Genomic DNA, 18,629 nt, shown 5'->3' with positions numbered 1-18,629 from the left:
CTGGAGGTCACAGTTATTGAGCCATGATTCAAACCCAGGCAGTCTAGCTCCCTAGTCTGCACTCCACCCCTGACCTCACCTTACCAGAAAGCTGCCCTCATGTCTTCCTCTCTGCAGCTAGGTGACAGACTCTCCTCTCAGCGTTTCTTTTTGCAGAGCTGGACACTGATGTTTCTGAGATAATGGGATGTGTGGTACGTGTGGGTTTGAGGCTTTGCCTTGATCCGGTACTGACATGTTTAAAGTGATCCAAAATTTATTAGTGTGCGTATCATGACCTTAGTTTGATGCTAGTTTGAACAAGATACTGAAACTTATGTTTTTCAAGTCTCTGGTAAAATATTTTTATAGTTTTTAAATATTTAGTATCTTGATTATTAGTTATCTGAAATTTGGTTATCTGTTTTTGTAGATAAATTGTTGATCTTATTCACAATTGCCCTCTCTGCAACGAGGTGTCCCTCCCCTGCATTAGTTGGACATCGATGTTTCTAAAGTATGATGAAATGGGTGGCACATGTGGCTCTGGGGCTAGTGCCCTGATCTAGCACTGCTGTGCTTAAATTGATTCAACTTTACATAATAAGAACCAAACTTGGCCAGCATTTCATCCTTCTCTGAGCTCCTCAAAGATCTTGTATTATTCTCTTGTCACACACTGCCCTGGGTTGTTATGGATGACTAGTATACATCCTGCTTAGAAGTATTTGTCCAGTAAATAAAGAAATGAATGAGAAAAGTCTGGGGAGAATTCTGTATCACCTGAAATTCACTAGCAGACTTTTTCTGTGAATATAATTTCAGTAATTATAGAAGCATGATTAATAACAGTTCTCATATAATTTACAATCTTCTCATTAAGCCCACATTCCACCTGGTTATATGTACATAGAGAAAAAGTGAGTCAGATATATACTAACAGTCATCAACTTACAAAGGAAATAGTAACCTAGGGCAGGTTCTCTTACTTAAAATTAATTTTTGCTTAAAATAACATTTAGAAATTGCTCTTAAACATTCCTTTTATTCATTAATTTGAGTAATAGTAAATGCATTTAATTCTAATGAAATTTGGTTGCTGAAGTTGCACAGAGGAAAAGAAAATCAAAGTCTAGTTGTTTCAGCTCCTGGAAGGTAAAAAGTTTAAGAGAGAAAAAAATCTCCTGACACCAGTCTTGTGATTAACACAAAGTATCCTGCATGTAGGCATCAAAGCAAAATGGAGAAAGTTATTTTCAAGCCATTGATGATGAAGCTGGCTTCTATGAGTCTTAATCCCATGACAAATTTTGAATGTATAAATTCTTATATTGATGCCTGTGCATTCCATCAGCATATTTGTTCTACTTCCATAATAATTTTATTTTACTATGCATCCTTGCATAGCTTCAATTATATTCATTTTCATGTTATTATTCAAGAAATTAATCAAAACAATGTTTAAAATATCATAAGGAAAGTATTTTGTTACTAAATGACAGGATATCTCTACTACATGCAAGGATGTCAGCTACCTTTTCTTTTCCATTGAATTTCCTCTTTTTTTGCCGCCACTCCTTTCACAGATCCACATCTTGGTCACGATATACCGTCTCACACTGCCCTGGACAGTGTTGATTGTATCTGAAGTATCTCCATGATATACAATAAACATAAATATACACATATAGAAACAGGCCATTAGTCCACACTGTTAATATGATAGGCGTGTGCACATATATGTTCCCCTCATGCTCTGAATGCAGGGAACACTGCACAGAAGATACAATATAACTTTGTCTGGAGGTCACTAGTAAGTCTTCCCTGGAATACTTGTGGACTGCCTCCTAAGATATTCTGACTTATGGGACTTCCCTGGTGGTCCAGCGGTTAAGACTTCATGATTCCAATGCAGGGGGCACAGGTTTGATCCCTGATTGAGGAACTAAGACCCTATATGCCTCAAGGCCAAAAAAAAAGAAAGGATATTCTGACTTCAGCATATACTTCATGGTACCTGGTTTAGTCCATGATCAAATGTTTGAAGGACAAAAAATTTCAGAGGAAAAATGATTCATCTTGATACCAACCTCATGGTCACCTGATATATGCTACATACGTGGACTTTTTTTTTCTACCACCAACTTTGTGTCCTGACAAACAGTTTTGAATTCTAAGACTGATAGCAGTTTGCTATGCTAGTGCTGAAACCATAGCAAAGAAACTGGAAGGAAGTTTCTATATGTTAAAATGCAAGTTTTACCATGGGCTAAACCTTTTTCAAATGAACTGTCAATTAAACAGTGTCTGTGGGGGGCGGGGGCAGGGGATGAATTTAGGATTGACAGAAGCACATTGCTGATATGAAGGTCACCATTACCATTACTGATGCTTGGGAAATCTGACAGGTAGCTGTAGAGTGGTGACTAGAAGCAGCGCTCACTGTCCTCTAAACAGGGCTTAGGCAGAGGGATTGCTAACACGCAGCACTGGCCATACATGCCCACAAGGACCATAGCATCAGTATCCTGTAAATGCTCCCCTTGATCACAGCTGCCATTGTTGAAGGCATGCTGTGTACTGCCTATTCATGATGGGTGAGTGTACTTAAAATGCAGGCCAACTCCAGAAAGACCCTTTTGTGGTTAGATTGGAGGTATCAGGATAAACTCATGACTTTGAAAATATAAAGGGAAAGGAAATATACATAGAGTACAACATCTGTGTGTGTATTTAGGTATTTGTGTGTGTGTGTATGTGTGTGTGGGTATATGTGTATGCGTGTATTTGTTGTTCATTCACTCAGTTGTGTCTAACTCTTTGCAATCCCATGGACTGCAGCACACCAGGCTTCCCTGTCCTTCACCAGCTCCCAGAGTTTATTCAAATTCATGTCCATTGAGTCGGTGATGCCATCCAAGCATCTCATTCTCTGTTGTCCCCTTCTCCTCCTGTCTTCAGTCTTTCCTGGCATCAGGTCTTTTCTAAGGACTCAGTTCTTTGCAAGAGGTGGCCAAAGTATTGGAGCTTCAGCTTCAGCATCAGTCCTTCCAATGAATATTCAGGACTGATTTCCTTTAGGATTGACTGACTTGATCTCCTTGCAGTCCAAGGGACTCTCAAGAGTCTTCTCCAGCATCACATCAAAAGCATCAATTCTTCAGCACTCAGCTTCCTTTATGGTCCACCTTTCACATGTGCGTGTGACCACTGGAAAAACGATAGCTTTGACTAGACGGACGTTTGTTGGCAAAGTAATGTCTCTGCTTTTTAATACCCTCGCTGTTTGGCATAGCTTTTCTTTCAAGGAGCAAGTGTATTTTAATTTCATGGCTGCAGTCACCATTTTCTTTGGAGCCCAAGAAAATAAAGTCTGTCACTGTTCCCATTGTTTCCCCATCTATTTGCCATGGGACCAGATGCCATGATCTTACTTTTTCAAATGTTGCATTTTAAGCCAGCTTTTTCCACTCTCCTCTTTTATTTTCATCAAGAGGCTCTTTAGTTGCTCTTTGCTTTCTGCCATAAAGGTGGTGTCATCTGCATATCTGAGGTTATTGATATTTCTCCTGGCAATCTTGATTCTGGCTTGTGCTTCATCCAGCCCAGCGTTCCTCATGATGTACTCTGCATATAAGCTAAATAAGCAAGGTGACAATACACAGCTTTCATGTACTCCTTTCCCAATTTGGAACCAGTCCATTGTTCTCTGTCCAGTTTTAACTGCTGCTTCTTGAGCTGCCTACAGGTTTCTCAGGAGGCAGCTAAGGTGGTCTGGTATTTCCATTTCTTTAAGTATTTTCCATAGTTTGCTGTGATCCTCACAGTCAAAAGCTTTAGCATAGTTAATAAAGCAAAAGTAGATTTTTTTCTGGAATTCTCTTGCTTTTTCTATGATCCAGTGGATGCTGGCAATTTGATCTCTGGTTCCTCTGCCTTTTCTTAATCCAACTTGAACATCTGGAGGTTCATGGTTCATGGACTGTTGAAGCCTGGCTTGGAGAATTTTGAGCATTATTTTGCTAGTGTGTGAGATGAGTGCAATTGTGCGGTAGTTTGAGCATTCTTTGGCATTGCCTTTCTTTGGGATTGGGATGAAAACTGACTTTTTCCAGTCCTGTGGCCACTGCTGAGTTTTCCAAATTTGCCGGCATATTGAGTGCAGCACTTTCGCAGCATCATATTTTAGGATTTGAAATATATCAGCTGGAATTCCATCATCTCCACTAGCTTTGTTCATAGTGATGCTTCCTAAGGCCCACTTGACTTTGAACTTCAAGATGTCTGGGTCTAGGTGAGTGATCACAGCATCGTGATTATCTGGGTCATGAAGATCTTTTTTGTACAGTTCTTCTGTGTATTCTTACCTCTTCTTAATATTTCTGCTTCTGTTAGGTCCATACCATTTCTGTCCTTTATTGTGCCCATCTTTGTGTGAAATGTTCCCTTGTGATGTTGCTTAGTTGTGTTCAACTCTTTGCAATCCCATGGACTATAGCTTTCCATGCTACTCCGTCCATGGAATTTTTCAGGCAAGAGTACTGGAGTAAGTTGCCATTTCCTTCTCCAGGGGATCGTCTCAACCCAGGGATTGAACCCAGGTCTTCTGCATTGCAGGCAGACGCTTTACTGTCTTAGCCACCAGGGAAGCCCAACGTTCCCTTGGTATCTCTAATTTTCTCAAAGAGATCTCCAGTCTTTTCCATTCTATTGTTTTCCTCTATTTCTTTGCACTGACCACTGAGGAAGGCTTTCTTATCTCTTCTTGCTGTTCTTTCTAAGCTCTCCTTACCTCTGCATTCAGATGGGTATATCTTTCCTCTTCTCCTTTACCTTTCACTTCTTTTCTTTTCTCAGCTATTTGTAAGGCCTCCTCAGACAACCATTTTGCCTTTTTGCATTTCTATGCATGTATATATACAATTGCTTCCTTTTCCTGTGAGCTGAGAGGGTATGGAATCAGTGACAATCCAGTAGTGGTGAACACACCAAGTGTCCAGATTTTTATTTCTGAATGTTATTCTACACTAGAACAAAGGTTGTGAGAAATGGTGTTTGTAGGATTGGAGTAGAGAAAAAAAAGATGAGCTTGGAACATCTTTGGTAGCTGGAAGTAGAGAAATGCTCAAAGAATGGTGGAGATAAAGCAAAAGAAGGCCTGGGCCAGTCTGAAGGAGCTCACACAAGACAAACTTGGAATAATTTGACCATCAAAATAAACTAAATATTTATGGATCGTAATCCATTGAATAAAATAAAAATTCAATAAAGTCTGAAATATTAATATATAGGAGAGAATGGAAAGCTTTTCCTTATGATAGAAATCTCCTTGATGTAGAAAGAATGATGAAAGTAGAAATATTACCATTTGGCATTATTTTGTGTTCCTGGACCGAATTTCAGCTTGGAAGGGTGTTCCCACACCACCACCAATTTTGCCGGCAATTCTCTAGACAATTGAGTATCCTACAATTTGACTCAGTTCTGCTATTATCCTCCCTAACCGTAAGATAGCATCAGACTCCAGTTTAAGGGTTCAGTCCTACAAGACTCCCTCCAACCCTTTCAGATGCCAGTCACAATTCTAGGCTGCCGCCTGTGCTTCTGACCAACTGGCTATAAATCAGAGTTTCCCATGGCACGCCCCCTCCCCCCCACATTGGGTTCAAATAATTTGGTAGAGTAGTTCACAGAATTCAGGAAACCCATTTACTCACTAGATTACTGATTTATTACAGAAGCATATAGCTTGGGAACAGCCAGATGGGAGAAATGCATCGGGGAAGGGGCACAAAGCTTCCCCCCTTCTCCAGGTGCCCATTCACCCCACATCTCCACGTGTTCACCAACCTGGACGCTCTCCTGAGTCCTGTCCTTACGAGTTTTTAAGGAGCCTTCATTACGTAGACATGACTGATTAAATCATTGGCCACTTGGCAGTTGATCACATGTCCAACAAACCTGCCTCCAATCCCCAGAGGTCAGGGGGACGGGACTGAAAGTTTTAACCCACTCATCCCAGTGTCTGTTTCCTCTCGTGACCAGCTCCCATTCGTGGGCGATCTGAACTGGAGTGGAGTGTGTGTGCTCAGTCATGTCCAGCTGTCTGCGACCCATGGACTGTAGTCCACGAGAATCCTGTCTCTGGAATTCTCCAGGCAAGAATACTAGAATGGGTTGCCACTTGCTTTTCCAGGGGATCTTCCCCACCCAGGGACTGAACCCATGTCTCTTATATTTGACCTGCATTGACCGGCAGATTCTTCTAAAAGTCACCTTATTGACAAACCAAAAGACAACTTTCTCCCTCTCAGCACTTAAGGTATTCCAAGTGTTTTAGAAGCTTTGTGCCTGAAACAGAGAGGAAGACCAAATATATATTTCTTATTATTGAAACAGAGCAGGATCCTGTGGGGTCTCCCAGTTATAAATCCTTTCCTTGTCTCCCGTTTCTTGCTTGCACAAAATAGGCTTCATTCAACCTCTTTGATCTTCCCTGAGTTCCAAAGGGCAGATTCAAACAGCCTCTTATCAAGTAAGGGAGAGGATACAGACACAAGAAAGGAACAATCAGGAAACAATAGTGCAGCCTTGGGGTAGGATCCTGGTTCTTCCTCAGAGAATATATGTAAAAGTTTCTTTGAATTGTTCAGCAGAAACTAAGGCCCCCTCCCACATGGAGGACAGTAACTTCAGGCTGAGCACAAGATTCCCGGAGTACTGCCATATTACCTCACCACCAACCAATCAGAAGAAAGTTTGCCCACAGTAGGACAACTCTGACCCCTTCCCCAAATGATTCTCCCTTTTAAAAGTTTCACATGAAGCAAAATCTTTGGAGTTTGTGTTTGGACAAGAGTCAGTCTTCTCCCCAATTTGTCAGCCTCCTGAATAAAGTAACTTTTCCTTCCCAGTCAACACTCCTCTCTTGAGTATTGGCTTTTGAGCAGCAAGCAGTCAAACCTGAGTTTGATAACATTATAAATCACAATATCACAGGCAATCACCTTAGTAATAATTGACTCAGGCAAGAATCATCAGTGGATGCTAAAACTATGAAAGAAAGTTGGATATTACCAGGGTATGTGTATATATATATATATATACATATATATAGTCACAAACTATCACCCTATAAGATACATGTTAGTTACAAAAGGAAAACAGTAACTTACAAAGGATAAACGAGGCAAACATACCTTAGTCATTTGATCAAAGTTGTCATCAATAGTGTCAGTACCTTGCAGACTAACACTACCGGAACACACTTGTAACTGAACAAGCAGTGAGGGCAAATGCACACCATGAGACACCCTGGGGCCTCTCAATGAAAGGGTGTAAGGACTCAGAATTTGGGTATGTTAGGTCATCTGGGAGAAGGGTTAGGAAGTGGCTTGTTCAGTTGCTAAGTCATGTCCTATTCTTTGTGCACAAGGCTTCTCTGTCCTTCACTATCTCCCAAAGTTTCCTCAAACTCATGTCCATTGAGTCAGTGATGCCATCCAACCATCTCATCCTCTGCCATCCCTTTCTCCTCCTGCCCTCAATCTTTCCCAGCATCAGAGTCTTTTCCAATGATTTGGCTCTTCGCATCAGGTGGCCAAAGTATTGGAGCTTCAGCTTCAGTGTCAGTCCTTCCAGTGAATATTCAGGGTCAATTTCCTTTGGGATGGACTGGTTTGACCTCCTTGCAGTCCAAGGGACTCTCAAGAGTCTTCTCCAGAATCACAGTTCAAAAGCATCAATTCTTTGGCACTGGGAATTGTAATCTGTCAGGAAGCAGGGATAATTCTGTTTTGGGTGTCTTATTAAATCTTATATAAAGGGAAGGAAGACTAGACTAAAACGAGAGTTGTAGTTGATAAAGAAATCACAGGTGCACATGTCAGCTAGAACGGAAGGATGTTTGACCACCTGTATAATGATGACAGTATTCATTGTTTTGTCTCTGTCCAGGCATGAAAATGGAGGGTTCTTGCCACAAGTTCTTGGAGTAGCTTTGACTAATACTGACATTCTGGAAAATAGTTTATGTGCAATAAAACACCTCAGCCAGGTTGTGAGTACCAGTTACCTCCTAGCAACACCAAGGCCTAGCTGGTAGCATCCTCGATCCCAGATGTCAAGCACTGCTTTTCTCATTCCTGCTGGTAACGGGACAGATCAACATCGCATGCCCTCTTATATGAGAAGGAAAACAGTATCGCTCTTGTGCATTCCTGACCTTAAATGCAGAACCTGAACCTAATCATGAGGAAACATCAAACACAAACTGATGGACATAGCAGGCATGCATTCTTTAAAAATGTCAGTGTCGAGCAGGAGAGAGACTGAGGAACTGTTCTAGATTGAAGGAGACAACCACACATAAGGGCCAGCCACACTGTGTGATTTGGAAACTTATTTCACTGTAACAGCCTGTGCTGCAGCAATGGAAAAATCTGAATAAATTTATAGTTTAGATAATTATAGAAATGTTAATTTTCTGATTTTGATAATTATACTGATAAATAAGAGAATGTCTTTACTTTTAGGAAACGCACTGAAGAATTTAGAGGTCAAGGGTCATCATACCTACAACTTATTCTCAATTTAGAAAAAAAATGTACATATTTGTTTAAGTGTGTGTGTGTCTGTGTATATACAAAGAGAAAGAAAAAGAAAGGATAAAACAAGATTTAGAAAATCTAGGTGACAAATATAGGGAATTCATATTTTTACAACTATTCTAGAAGTTTGTAATTAGGTACAAATTAAAAGAAAAATGCCTTTCTCAGTTATCTCATGTTTTTATTTTCCCAGTGAAAATATTCTGGGTGAATAACTTCAGTATTTCACTCACTGCATTTTGAATAAAATGTTTACATTCATACTTACATTTAAATCTCCAACTTTATTTTTTCATGGCTATCCAAGGACTGACTTGTAGGGCTTCTTTAGGAGGTGGATACTTCCTTCAGCAGTTCTTATATTTGGTAAAACTTGTTATAATTGATCTTTTCTGTTTTTAATTCTGTAGATACTAATTGCCAGGAACGTATGCGTTAAACTTTGTTTGAAAACTTCCCTTGGTGGTGGGGGCACTGCCTTACTAAGAAGTGGCCCACAGGTGAGTATCAGAGCAGCGAATGCTTTCTCTCCTCCATCTTTGCCCATGTGTTGCTGGCAGCAGTCTGTATCAGCCGGCCTCTATAAAACACATACACTAATACTACAGAGCTCTTAGTTTGGAATGAGGAACAAAACAGAAGTCAAGTCTTTTTGGTAACTTCTTAGGGAAGCATAATTGTCTTCATTTTAGTGAGTATTGTTTTAGAGGATTTGAAGACCATATAACAAAAGAGAAAACTTAAACAATGTTTAAGATCATAATTCATATATGACTTAATCTTGAAACTGAAGAGTGTTTAGTATTCTATAGGCTAAGAGCCATTATTTGAGGTAAAGAAAGTTATTATCTTATTATCAGGCCCAGAGCCTGTGCGTTGAAACATGCCTGGGTCATCCCAGGAAGGAACTAAAGTGAAGTAGCTTTAACTCAGCTCTAAATTTTGCCTCTTATTTTGAAACTTGTACTTCAAATAGAAGGTCTTACTTATTATTGACAACTGGTGGTGACTATGTAATTTCTAATAAATATGTATTACAGTTTGCTTTTAGTGGGAGTACCTTTAGGTCCTCACGCGCGCGCGCATGTGTGTGTGTGTGTGTGTGTGTGTGTGTGTGTGTCGGGGGCCATGCCTAACCATTTGGACGCCACTGTTAACCTCACCAGGCCTCATTACCTTTTGGTGCTGACTCAAGGTTTAGCAGAATTGTAAGCAAGAACAAGTGTCAGCGATCTCCAAGGTTTGAGAACTCCCTGCCTCAGAATCTCCTGGGATGCTTGTTAGAATGAAGATTCCTGCTCCACCACAGACCTACTCACTTGGAAGCTCTTAGTGTAGGACTCAGGAACCTGCTTTGTAAATAGCTCCTAAAATGATTCTGAGGCATTAAATGTAGGAAAAAATGTTCTCAATAGAACTTGCCTGAAACAGAATTTTTTAAATTGAATAATCTTTATTCTCCTCTATATCTTTCCTATTTCCTTTTACATCACATACTTAATCAGTATCTCAAATTAAAATATGTAAGAGCCTCTCCAAGATCAGCCTGCTCCCACATCTCAGGAATATATTATCCACTGTCTTTTTAATAAAAGTTCGGTCTGCTTCAGCTGTTAAAATAAAAAAAAAGAAGAAATCATAGAAATAATTTTATTCTGTCCAAAAGTTAAAAGGCCAGAAGTACATAAATGATCTTTCTCTGTAGTTCTGCTGTCTTTTAATCAATCATTTGAACCCTCTGAAGTTCAAGAAATCATGCTAAGCTGTAGCCATCAGATAAAAGAAAAAATTGTAAAGGTGATAAAAATAGCTCACATCTTCAGCTATGATTTTTTTCTGAGCTGATAACTTGCAGTTATCATTGATGAAATTTAAAAAAAACTTCTACTTATATGGAGAATCACTAGCAGAAAGAAGATATTTCAGTTCATTTATATGTTCAGTTTACTTATATGTTTACCTGTGCATTATGCTCTGTATGTGACTCTTATTTTCCTCTTACATTTTTTCTTCTCTATTGTGTTCTTGTAACTAGTACATTCCCACATAAGCATTAAGCTTTTCTGAATCAGTATCTCCTTTACTCACATAAAACTTTTTTATTTGTGCCTCATCTAGAATTCATCTATCAAGTAATATATTTTATTTGTAACTGTGTACCCTTAGTATGCATTTCTGAAATTTCTTGTCAGTATATCAAATAAAATCTTATTTATCCAAATTATTTAAATAGAAGTAACTTTTTAAAGCTGTGTTACATGAAAACTAGTAACTATAATAGAGTCCTCTAAACATTTAGAACTTTTCCATTTGTTTTGCTCAACAGGGCAAAGTGCTTGGACAAATGGTATTAGACTTCTAGATAAAAGGTGTTCCTGATTTCAAGTCATTAGCAGATGGATAAAAGAGCTTCGGCACTTAGAAACTTACTGTTTCTTAGTAGAAATGCAAAATTGAATCCAAGGTAACAGGATATAGAAAATATGCATTATAAATAAACACCAGCTTGGTGGATTGAATACCAGTATTAATAATTTGACCATTGGAAGGTAGAAGATAAAAGTGATTTTTAACACAGAACTGTAAACAATAACAATTTAACATATAAGCAGACAAGAAGGTTGATAGATATATCCTCTAGGCATTTGATAAAGGTGTTCTTTAATTCTTTAAAGCATATACTTTAAAACTTTAATATGCTGTGATTTGTTTAATAATATATTAACTTTTAGAGTATCCCTCTTGGATACCCAAATCCAAGCTCTGTTAATCTTGTCATTTGTTTAAAGATTTTCTTCCTCTTCCTTTAAAATGTTGTTTATACATCTTATTATCCTTTTGAAGTAATCTTCATGCATTAATATACAGATTAAGTTCATATCCAAATAAGCAGTCTATCAATCTCTTATACAATTTTAACATATTTGTGGCATCCTCACACTGATTTTGAAAAAATATAAAAATTTGAATATTTTGTCCTTTTCAGTAGAAAAGAGTTTGAAAGTTAATAGTGACTTAATACTTTGAACTCAAATTAAGTTCAAAGTTGGCTATAAAATTACTTTTGCATTTTAGTCAGGGAATTCACCACTTTTAGCTTCCCTGTAAGAATTTTCTGCTTCAGAGTAAATAGTTTGGTAATAATTTTGAAGCAATTTGACATAATAAAAATGTGAATAAGAAATTTAATGATTTATCCTGATAAGCCTGATTTCCCTAGCATCCATCATGAACAGGACCCCCTCAATAAGCAGCTTGCCGTGCCTTTAATACTAGAGGCTGGCATCACTAAGGAAGCGCTAATTGTTGCTTAACAAATGAGAAAAATCAAGGTCTTGGGAACACGACTATACAATTTACTATAAACGAATGCTCTGAATAGGAATGAAACTCAGAACTTTCTCCTTTCATTAAGATCTGTGCCATAAGCCAAAGGCCTACTGTCATTATGTGAACTTATTGTACATCATCAACTTTCATGAGCTTCCTGATTGCATGGACTCTTGAGGCATCTATGCAAACTTTGCCAGTGGGTTGGGTTTGGGAGTTTTCTTTTTCAGTTCCCGGCACAAACAATAGTAAGTGGGTTAATGAAGGCAATACTGTCTTCTTGATTTCCACTTCCAGATGTTTCCAAAGCTCCATTTCTTATCTGCTTCCTCCTCTCCTGACTCAGAGGAACGACAATCCTTACTCATCACCAGCTCTCCCACCTGGAGCTTTGATCCCATCACATCCCACCTTCTCTGGAACTGACTTCCATCAGCTGTATCTTTTCCCTCTCCTTGATTTCCCTTCCTTTTATGTACACATAGCTTGGTGTATTCCCCATTAAAACAAACAAAAAGAAATAAGCAAGAAAACTTCCATTTGATCCTCTTTTTTTTTTTTCTTTTCTTTACTGCAAAATTTTTGGAAATAATCATCACCATTTGTTGCCTAGTCCTTCCATTTGCCTAACTTCTCCTCTCTCCACCCTCAGCAGTATGGCTCCCAGAAACTACCCCCACCCTAGGCCTTCCTTACTGCCTCGTCCAGTGGGCCCTTAACTCCCTTGCTAGCTCGCCTGCACCGGAGCTTCTGAGCCGGCCCTCTGGTGAAGACGTTTTCAGCCTTCCCTTCTTCCTCAGGCACCTTGGCACCTTCACGCTGCCTTCCCTTTCCGCACAGCTCTGCCCTGGTTGCCCTCTCTCCCTAGGCTGTGTGCTGCCCCTGGGCAGTTTCATCTCCTCCAAAGAGTTCACCTACCACACAGATGCTTCTGAGGCTCACAACTCCTTCTCTTGGCCAGACTGTTGTCTGGAGATCTTGTTTCACCATTCATCTGCCTACTAAACAGCCCCACTGGCAAAGACTCTTGAAACAATAGATCCGAAATTGAATTCATTTTCTTGCTCCCACAAACCTATTCTTAACACTACCTTTCCCCGTGAAGGGTTTCACTCTTTGCCCACTTGCTCTAGCAAGCAACGTCAGAGTCACTCCTGGCCCCTCTTGTTCTTGTGCTTTCACCACCACCATTGCATCGTGGCCACCAGAGCGTGCAGGTCTGTGTCCAGAACTGTTTTTCAACTTTTCCCTCCGCCCCTCCATCTCCTGCTCCTTATTCTAGCTCCATCCCCTTATTCTATTTCTGTCCCTGGACTGCTCAGTGACTTTCTGATTCCAGCTTCTCTCCCTTCTTCCAGTCCAGACCTTTTCTGACCCTTTCTTTAAAGCCTCTCAAGCTCCCTACTGCCTGCAGAATAAAATCTGAGCTCCCACTATGGTCCAAGAGGCCTTCACAGCCACCTTAAGCCTTCAGGTGGGGCTTAGCCTCTGTTCTTAGAGAAGGACACACCTTATGCTCTGGTCGAGCTGCACTATTGCTCTTTGCAAAACATACCAAAACCAAACATTTTCAAAACACCTTGTCCATGCTTCTTTAGTCTGCCTGGCCATCTGGCACTAACTTAGCTCTATCATGTGTGTGTAACAAACTCCAACTCCTCTCGTAAAACTATGAGGCTATCCCAATTTCCACTTTCCCTGCCCCAGTTAGAACAAACTGTTCCCTCTTCCATGTCCCAGCAAGTACCTGTGGTGCATGCTACCATTTTAGCACATCACACTGAATTATGGAAGTTTATTTAGGACTGACTCCTCCCAGCCAGGTTTTATGTTCCATTTAGGAAGGGACACCTCAGTCACTGTTGTATTTCTGAGCCACACAGAACCTCAGATGAACTAAATACTTGTGGAGGTAGACTATAGATTCAAATTCTCCCATCCCCATTCACAGGCTTTCCTGCTACTGTGTAGATCTTTGCTGACTCTTGCAAATTTACAAGTTCTGTGGATAATCAGTGGATTGCTAAATGTGTTCCAGAATGAAAACTATTATGTAGCCATCATTTCTTGAATAAGAACTAGGTGTTGCTCTTAATAATATATGTATATTTGTGCTTTAATCCTTACAACAACCTTGTGAGATAGGCATCATATTTATCATCATACTCATCTTAAAGGGAGATGACACATCAGAGGGCTTAAGTAAGTTACCCAAGGCCACAGAGTTGAGTAAAAGAGCCAGGATTTGAACCCAGGCAGCTTGGCTAGACATTCTTAGTGATTTCCCTAGACTGTTTCTATTCAGTGCACTGACCCAGCCTACCCCTCAGTATTTACCTGTTTGGGAAAACATGCATGTAACTTCAGGAATACACAGATATTATGACTCAGCATACTTCATCTAACCTATTTGGCTATTTGGGAATATTTTCTGATATAAATAATTTTTTTATATATACTCTGTAATTTTAAAATAGTTAAAGCAAATTATGCTAATATTTTATCATTATGATTTACTTTATAAATTTGACATCTGACTAGCAACAAATATTAAGTGTATTACTTTTGTCTTTCTTAAAGAAGTGTGGAAATTTAGAGTCAAAGAGACTTTGAAGGTCACTCAAAAAATGAGCCTTTATCCAAAGTAATGCAATCTTAACACAGGAATGATTCTGAAATATTAGTCAATAGAATTATGAGTATTAACCAGTCCAATTATGAGTAATTTATAATTAAAATTTAAAATACAATGGTTAAGATAAAATTGTAAATAGGAGTTTTTATTGAATGCCCACCATGACCTTGGAACTATGAATACTGTTTTAATCAAAGATAATATTCTAGATAATACTGCTGAAATGAGTTGTAAAAAGTCACATTTTGGGCCGAGTACATTATTAAAGTAGCTCTTTAGCAATAAATCTTTTTTACTTTGATAATAAATCACTCTTTTTTTAGTTATTCTTCCTTAATTTGGTATTCTAAAAAAAGAATAAACCCCTGCTAGATATTTTACAGAGAAGGAAATGGCAACCCACTCCAGTATTCTTGCCTAGAGAATCCTGTGGACAGAGGAGCCTGGTGGGCTGCTGTCCATGGGGTCGCATGGAGTCAGACATGACTGAAGCGACTTAGCAGCAGCAGCAGATATCCTACATTGGAGGATTAAATAAATAGAGAAAAATCTTTCCATTTAATCTATTAAAATTTCTTCCATTTAAACTATAAAGCAAAACACTTCACTAAATTATAGTTAAGTCTCACTTTACTTCTTCTTAAGGAACAAAACCCAAAAACTGTTATTTGCAAGCCATAAAAGACATATAAGTCTGGTCCCTTTCAACAAAAGTAAACACAAATCCAGGAGAAACTATAGTCTAAGGAAACAGTTTAGATTTTGTTGTCTTCTACTTGACTTTGTGGTGAGGCATGCAGGACTATTGGGAGCTATTGCTACACTGAATTCCAGGAAGTTCAGGAGGTGAAGAGATGAGTAGAGTCATCACCAGGCACTTATTCTGTGAATGACTAGACCAGGGCATGAAAAGTTTAACCAATATACTTGAATCACATAGTAGGTTGTGACAATATTCTTGGTGACGTAGGATTGAGTGTAGGAAATCTAGCACAGATGCTGAGAGAGTTTAAGTCTGGCTAAACCTCTGGGCCCAGTGCCTGGGTTCCACTGCTGTTGAGTCCAGCTTGGCCCAAGATGTTCTTGCCTGTCTTCTTTGGTTACTTATTCTTCTGTGGGATGAAGGTCCCTGGAGGATGAGATGAGTGATCTCAGAGCCCTGAACCCACTTTCATGCTGGCAGCAAGACTGCCTCCCCAGGTTCCAGAGCACATTTAGGACTGTGATTTGCTGGTTGCCATCTGGCCTCCAGTAAGACCAGTGCCCTTAGAGGATACCACAAAAACATATCAGAAGCACTGCTTCAGGAAATAAATAAGTATAAGAATGAAGATGGGAAAAGAGAAAGCGTTAAGATATATGTTAGAACATGAAATAATTATGACAGATAGCTATCCTGGTTTATTCTTTTTGAAAGTTTAGCTGAACGTTAAAACTGCAGTGATTTCTGATTTAAGCTCCTATGTGGATGAAAACATTTTCATGGATTTTTAACTTTAAAGAAAAAAATAGTTATTGAATTTATTTTCCTTATTAATTCTGTGTGATCTTGATCTCCGGTGGCCTCGACTTGCAGCAGCTTGAAGCAGGGTTTCCGTTCCCAGCCAAAGATTAAGATCAGGTCACAACAGTGAGAAAGTTGAATCCTAACCACTAAACCAGCAGTCAGTGACAAGGCCCTGGCCCTTCGGCTTTACAGAAAAGAATTCCCCACAAAGATCAAAAGTAGTGAAACAGATAAGGTGTTTACTAGGAAGAATGAGTTCTGTATGTGTGGATAGTCACTTGGCAAACTCAGAGAAAGTCTCACCCTCAGATAGTTTAAATCGCTTATATGGGGGAGTTCTCCTGAGTTTCCTTGGCAAATCATTTTTATTTGCCTGGTTCAGGGTCTGTATTTGGTATATCCCAGGGTCATCCTGTGTGAGCGCCTGCATCTCTCAACCAAGATGGATTCTGGCGAAGAAGCCTGTGGGTAGACTTAGCATCACCCTTCTTTGGACCTCCAGGGAGCTTGCTAGGTGGGAAGGCTTCCTTGACTTTGAGAATGAGAAATATGTGGTCTCTTACCTTTTATTTGGGAAGGGCCCAGCCTCCTCTCTTGATTGCCCTGCCATGGGTTTTGGGGTATCTGTCTAAATGGAATCTATTCAAATTGCTTTCCTCAGTGGTGGGGACAGGGATCTACCTCTTGCCTCAATGCAATTTCCATTCTGCTCACATTCTTCACAAATGAAGTCTAGATGGAAATAAAATAAAAGTAACTTTATATAATCTGACATGAAGGCAAGTCATTCGAGAGGGCAGCCAGGGTAAAAATAAGAAGTTAAGTCAAGCACAAAGTTTTGTGCCTACAATGGAGAACACAGGCAAACTAGTTCTTCAAGAGAGAGCGACCCACTTGGAGTTCACCCATGTAAGAAGTACTACAATTTAAAATCCAATTTCCCTTTTTTACAACTGCTTGAGCTGTGTAGGTATGAATCAGCTTTAGCTGAACTACACTGAATTTTCCTTTAGCATGGGGTGGGTAAGAGTAAATACAATTACAAAAATACCAAAATGATACACTTCCCTTCAAATTAACTTTAGAAATTAAAGATGTTATTTTTTTATAAAGCAATAGTATTTGTTGCTACAAAATATTGATGACACTGTGTTTATATTATTTTAAATTTCTGCACATATATTATCAAAAGAGCATATATTATCGATATATTGATTGAATATTATCAACAGTCACTGATTTCCAGCAACAACTGCTGCCAACCCCCTGCTCAGTCATTTCTCTTCTTGTGTAATTACTGCTTCACTGGAGTATAAATGATTTCTTTCATATTTTTTTTAATCCAATGAGACATTGCATGTTTTAAAGCAATTATTGTGAGTGCTATTTAGATTTTCTAAGCACTGGACAGTGATTTATCTTCTATGCTAATTACTCCCTGTGAAAATTCACCAAGAACAAGAGCTAAGACTCTCTGAAGGGCCTGAGTAGTTTGATTTTCATTGGCCCAGGGACTACTCACACTATAGTGATTTGGAGAGCATCTTTTCATCAGCTCAGGACATTTCACACATGAGGCCTCGTGAGTCCCAGTGATCTCACAAATCATCAGATAGTAGTGAAAGCAAGGCTGATGTTAAGTAAATTCTGTCTTCAGTTACCTGCCAGGTTACCCTTAGGATGTCTATGCATTTAGAAAGAATTTTTGAAATATAAATTTCACAGAGCATTCACCACCATTCTTGGTGCTTATCAGTTCTGGTGATTGCTGCTGCTTTCCTATTTGGAGCATAACAGTACCTGATTTTTCTGTACAGTTCCTATATGAGTACAGTGGTGTGGTAACTGTCTTTTGAAAATGTCGCCAAAGGTTATTACTGTCATATTTGCTTTTGTTAACAAACCTGTGTCACCCAATGTTCATATTTATATTGCTTTATAATGGTAGATTATAGAATCAAAAGGAAAGAAGATGAATTTATAAGTTAGTTTCTATCTTCTCCAAGTTATTAAGAAGTAACATTGCTTGCCATTTACTATTTGTAAAGTGAAATGTGCTTTACATGTCAGGAGTATCTCAAAACTGTTAGTCATTCTTTGATATAACATTTCATCATTTCTAAAATGGACATCTGGGGTTTTATTGTACCTTGTGAGACATACTTTCAAATAAATGGCAGGCTTTTAATCTTTATTTTTATGAATTATAAAGGACTTCCTTGGCGGTGAGCAGTGGGAGGACCAGAGCTCTGTCTCTCTGCTTGTTGTGCTCACCTCCAAAACACTTACGTGCCTACTTTCTGCTCACCCCTTTGGCTCCGTGCTGAGACACGGGAAGGGGTCTGTTAGTAAAAATGTGGCTCTGTCTACTCTGCATTCTTGCATGATGGTGCCGTCTCTCTGCCTTACTCTGCTTCACTGATGAATATACAGATGATGTTAGAGATGGGTTTCACCATATGAACTTCATACAATGCTGCAGAGAAGTATTCCCCTAATCCCAAAACTGCCCTCTGAAATATTATTCATATTTTTAGAGAAATGAAATTCTGGCTTATAGGTGGCAAAT

At 39.1% G+C, this 18,629-nt stretch overlaps 1 protein-coding gene across 7 annotated transcripts in view; it reads left to right on the top strand.

Moving 5' to 3' along the window:
* Positions 1-18,629, top strand: part of LRAT (lecithin retinol acyltransferase) — a 162,314-nt gene that overhangs the window by 128,353 nt on the left and 15,332 nt on the right. For 3 of the 7 annotated variants that reach the window (XM_070474709.1, XM_070474711.1, XM_070474710.1), the window contains 2 exons: positions 8,999-9,088; positions 10,915-11,052. The exons of 3 other annotated variants lie outside the window; for them this stretch is intronic. In XM_070474709.1, coding sequence (XP_070330810.1) covers positions 10,985-11,052 — 68 coding nt within the window. In that variant the 5' untranslated portion in view covers positions 8,999-9,088; positions 10,915-10,984. The remainder of the gene's footprint in view (positions 1-8,998; positions 9,089-10,914; positions 11,053-18,629) is intronic. One more of the 7 variants, XM_070474714.1, reaches the window with a different exon arrangement.

This window comes from Odocoileus virginianus, chromosome 12 (assembly GCF_023699985.2).
Source record: "Odocoileus virginianus isolate 20LAN1187 ecotype Illinois chromosome 12, Ovbor_1.2, whole genome shotgun sequence".
In the NCBI taxonomy this organism is placed as follows: Eukaryota; Metazoa; Chordata; class Mammalia; order Artiodactyla; family Cervidae; genus Odocoileus; species Odocoileus virginianus.
Note: the sequence above shows the minus strand (reverse complement) of the source record. Positions and strands in the feature narration are given on the sequence as shown.